Below are 5,349 nucleotides of genomic sequence, written 5' to 3' on the forward strand. Positions count from 1 at the left end.
GAGATAGGACTCGAGAAGAGGTGAAATAAAACTGCTTGGATTTTCCCCAACAAAAGTCAATCATTCAACCGAAATAATAATTAGCCTTTGTAGACAAACATTATTATTAGCAGCAAAACATACAAACCATGTAGAAATTGAAAAGTAATTAGGCGACCTGGATATTTATTCTTGAAAGCAAAGCTAATAGAAAAAAATGCTCTCTTTAAAAATTATTCATTACTGGCCTTGTCCATGTTCAGTTGGTTTGTTGCCATGGCAATTTGGCAGAAACTGATGCCATTACCCATCACATTGTTATTACTGGAATTGATTGTTAAAAAAAGACCGATGCAAACATTATGTCAAACCTATTGCCTTGATGGCGGTAATGTCAGCAAACCATCACTTACGAATCGAGGTATAAGAAGCTTTGAAAGACCATTTGAGCAAAACGTATCGTTAAATTCAGTGGTTACCATGGCAACACCTTCCTCTTTTCTTGACGACGGTTAAACACTACGGAGTTGCATTTCATATCGATATTGTCTGGTGCGTGATTCGGATTCCCTAATTAAACATCGAACCTTAGATGATTAACGGAAGACTATTTTGTTCTCCTAAAATGATGTTCTGTTCTGTTTACCGAGTTGTCGAATTACGACATTGAAGTAATGTTGCTGTCAGCAATATTTAGTAGAAAGAGTGTGCATGTAAAACCGAACTGATATTTTATTGACTAGGTGAAATATTCATCTCCAGTTTTAAGGGAAACTGGAAAAAAAAAGTCATTTCTTTTCAAAAACTTATTTAGATCAATACTATACTACTTAAAGGATCGTGTAAAATTCTTCGAAATTTGATTTTGATTACTAAACGATTGCTGGAATGGATCTGACGGGCTTTCAAACACACCCTGGAAATAGCACAGAAACCCCTGTGATATCTTTCCACCATCGAGCTATTGTTGCATCAGTCTTGATTGCTTTGACGATAATCGGACTGTTTGGTAATGGCCTCGTCATCTTATCCGTCATCGTCGCCAAGAAGCTTCGTACGGTGACCAACATCTTGGTCGTCAACCTTGCTTTCGCTGATCTTGTCACCTGTTCCCTCCAGCCGTTTCTGAGCTTGGGTCTCCTAAGTCAAACAGGACGATATCCTCTTCACGAGGCGGTCTGCGCAACTGTAGCAGGTGTCATGTTTACCTGTCTCTGTTCCAGTGGGTCTACCTTAGTCGCCATTGCTGTCGTCCGCTGGTACGTCATCACGAGATCTGTTCGTGCCTACCAGGGGATTCACACTCCAAAGAAAATCGCCACAGTGGCGGTGCTCATCTGGATCCTCTCGGTCGCGTTCATGGTCGTACCCCCTGTACTCGGCTTCGGGACACTAGGGTATTCTAAATACTACGGTCTATGCTCTTTTTCAGATACGAACTCGTATTACTTCTATTCTATTATATTCCAGGCAATTTTACTTGTAACCGCCCTTTTGCTTAACGTGACATTCTACATTCTTATTCTGCGACATGTTGTGCGTCACAACAGGCAGATTCAGAACATGATTGGCATTATTGAAATCAGCAGATCAAGCACTTTACAGGGTTGTCAGAATGAGGCTTCGTCCGTGCCTCGCGGTCGTCGACCACCAAAGATCCAAGCCATCAACAAAATGGAGGTCGAAATCACCAAGAATCTCTTCATCGTTGTCTGTGTGCTTATTCTCTGTTTCCTAGTGCACAGCGTGAACTTAGTCATCCCCGGTACGAGCGTAGCCACACTCTATGGCTACATAATCTTACTAGCGAACAGTGTTGTAAACCCGATCATCTATGGACTGAAGCATCCTAACTTTCAGGGGGTCTTCAAGAACATCCTCTGCTGTCGTCAACTCGATCAAGGATGACTAGACCTGAGAGGTTGATATGGTGAATCGTTTCTTACTTGACTGAAGACTTTAAGTAGCATGGTTCGTCGAACACAAAACATTTCTTGTACATAGTTAAGCATACAGTCCTATCTATCCTCAACTATTTGTTGCAAATTCACCATCTCCTGATAGGCTATAATTATTTTTCATGTCTACGTTTCATGAGTATGGGACAATCGAATCTAACTGTCAATTAAAAAAACATCGTACACTCTTTCCTCCATCAAAAACTTCAAAAGCTAACGGTTCAGATAATTGCTCCTCTACAGCTAAGTCTTGTCATGAATTGTGTCGCTTTGATTTGCGTGCCAATAGGGACTTTTAGATTGAGTGGACGAGAACACGACGAACGCCGACTGATCATGCGTGTCAACGTACCCAACTGCCCATGTTGACTACAATAAGAAATCTTTTATATTGCACTCGACGATATACATGTATGCAAGAATTAACACTATGAACATGACGGACAAAGAAGGAGGACAAAATATACAGTTCCTCATTCTACCCTCAACAATTGCTGTGGTAGAACATCCCTTCACTGCTCTTAAGTAAAATGTGTAGAACAGGTGAATATGCATGTGAAACCTGTTCTACACATTTTACATAATAGCTGGGAAGGGATGTTCCTTTGTCTATACCTGAGGAACTGTATATTTTATGCGCACGCGGCATATACTAGTAACGTACCAGATTTAGGAAAATCAAGGTTGACGCATTCTCGATCGTCGACTGAGACGACGTGACGCATGCGCAGTGCCTTAAAATGACGTCACACGTTGCAGTCAAAGCTGTCGACGTGCAAATCTAAAAGTCCCTATTAACTCAAGAAACAGGACGACTGCCTCTTGTATGCACTAACGCCCTCTACTCTTGATATGATCATGTTATACTAGTAATGACATAACCATTCGATACTCGGTCAATCAGGATTGTCAGACTAAATTTATGTACATGCCCGTATATGTCTATATTCAAGCTTTGCATTTACTGATACAGATTTCTCCATGCTGTACGCTTTTGTTTAGATGAGCCTCTACCACTTGCATCGTATTATCTTAGAAGAATACATATATCTTCTACGACTACGAGCTATGCTATAATCGGGCGGGGGGGGGGGGGGGGGGGTACTCACATATTGAGACATACGGGGATGTGCCGCTCTAATAGGTCATTTTTTGACAAAAAAATCCTAACATGGGTATCATTTTTAACAAAATATCCCTAAACATGGGTCTGTTTTTTCAAAATTGTGCAAAATGGGCCTTTATTTCGAGAAAAAAATCCCCAAAGTGATCCTTAAAAATGGGTAAGGGTTTCGAGGCTTGGGCGGCACACCCACGTCCAAACCAAATCTGAGTACCCCCCCCCCCCGAGTCCGGGGGGGGGGGGCTATAACACGTTGATATGCATCTGTATGTTTTGATCTTGAATTGGACTTGAAAAGAAATGATGCTGGTTAATACGTGAAAAAATGTACTCATATAATGTTACAAATTTCTTTGTATAGTTAGTGAAGATATTAAATTAGTATAATAATGATTTTGTACATAGGCGCCAATAGCTCCATAATACTGAATTTACGTAAATTTAAAGTTGATATGCATCTGTATGTTTTGATCTTTAATTGGACTTGAAAAGAATTGATGCTGGTTACGTGAAAAAATGTACTCAATTTTAATGTTACAAATTTCTTTGTAGAGTTAGTTAAGATATTAAATTAATATAATAATGATGTTGTACATAGGCGCCAATAGCTCCATAATACTGAACTTACGTAAATTTAACCGAATGACCATTCTATTTTGAAGAGGTTACACATTATCCAAATGTTTAATTTTCTGATTTATATTACTGTTCGCCCTTTTTCATTCTCAATGTATCAAATATTTTACATGTCAAATTCATGTGTAAACTGAACTTAATGATTCACATACGGCTATGATACAATCTGGAATTGATTTGGTTTGGTGTTGATGGGATCCCTACTTGAAAAAAATTACTTTCCGTGACATGCCCGTGAGATGCAGGTGTCGTGTATTATATACAAGCTATATCCTGGCGTCCATATAATACCGCAGTCACGCAGTGCTATTCATGTATACTTCCTCGCTCATCGATATGTCCTTCACAAAATATAAAGAAACATAAAAGTTGAAACGGACATCGGTTACATTGCCAACATAGAACAGGAAACATATGGGCTTACTTAATAAATTCAATTCTTTTAATGTCTTGAACTGGAAATCTGGACAAGGAAAAAGAAATCAGAAATATCAATGACAGTTATATGCCCCGTTAGCAAAAACATATATGACAGCCAGTTGACACTCCTTACTATAGTTACATTGTTATTTAGTGCGACCTGTGATAAACGTCTCAAAACGTACAGATAAGTTAAGTATACTGGTCATGCGATTACATTGTGAAAGAAACTGACCGAAAGCATTTGAGAAAGATTCAAGTTTATGTAGTACATAGTGAGGTTTAGGAATGGTCAGAAATATAAAGAAACGAACCCAATCCTGATCAAAATGCTCTGAACTCTTAAAATATTTAGTAAATATCCCAGCACAAGGGTAATGATGTGTTCAGCCAATTTTGGGCTTTTTTGAAAACCCATCATGTGTTATATATCGTCCCGTTTAAAGGGTCCCAACGAAATTAATCTACTTCAAATGGGCAAAGTGTTACGCAGCTGGAAATAAATTCCCGAAACTTGTTGTCTCTGCGTGGTTGTACACACAATTATACCATCGTGGCAAACTTTCACCCAATATTGTTGCATACAAAATTGGTCCGAACCTTTCAGCCATTTCACGGCATATTTCGAATATGATGGCTTTTGAAGAGCAATGTTACCCAGGGGCGTTGCTGCTATTATATTTTTCCAAACCAACTTACAGGGATTGTGAAAGCTCATACATTATTTTTTTATCTTTACCACAACTAAACATTCTCTTTGATTTTTAGGGACGTTGCTCAAGGTGGAATTGGAAGACCAAAATACACTTGTTAAGAGGTGAACCTGAATTATGGCGGAATTGGATTTATTCGTTTATTTATTCCTCTGGGGGGGGGCATATGGAAACGTTTGCTTGTATTGTGTCTCATAAAAGAAGTTGATCACAATCTGACTCCCAGTCCCACACGGTTTTGAGTGCTCAGGGGTCACAGGCCACTGGCTTCATCGGGCAGGTAGTTCCATTATGCGAATGGGTAAATTAACAATTACAAAATGAGGGGACACATTACATTGTACAATAGGGACACACATTGTTTTTATTGTGCAGAACATACTCTTTTATTGACTTACTTATTGCATGAAACTTTAAAACCAAAATGCATTTTGTATTCTAACAATTGGAGTACAAAGAATAATAACAGGTGAATGAAATGCATTATACACCACAAACACCTGGGGAGGAAGCATTCATA

At 39.0% G+C, this 5,349-nt stretch overlaps 1 protein-coding gene across 1 annotated transcript; it reads left to right on the top strand.

The window, feature by feature from the left end:
* Positions 1 to 867: 867 nt before the first annotated feature.
* On the top strand, positions 868 to 1,887 carry LOC589678 (nociceptin receptor-like). Its single transcript, XM_030989158.1, has one exon. The coding sequence runs from the start codon at positions 868 to 870 to the stop codon at positions 1,885 to 1,887; it is 1,020 nt and encodes a 339-aa protein (XP_030845018.1).
* Positions 1,888 to 5,349: the final 3,462 nt, after the last annotated feature.

This window comes from Strongylocentrotus purpuratus, unplaced genomic scaffold, assembly GCF_000002235.5.
Source record: "Strongylocentrotus purpuratus isolate Spur 01 unplaced genomic scaffold, Spur_5.0 spur5_contig_841, whole genome shotgun sequence".
Lineage (NCBI taxonomy): Eukaryota > Metazoa > Echinodermata > Echinoidea > Camarodonta > Strongylocentrotidae > Strongylocentrotus > Strongylocentrotus purpuratus.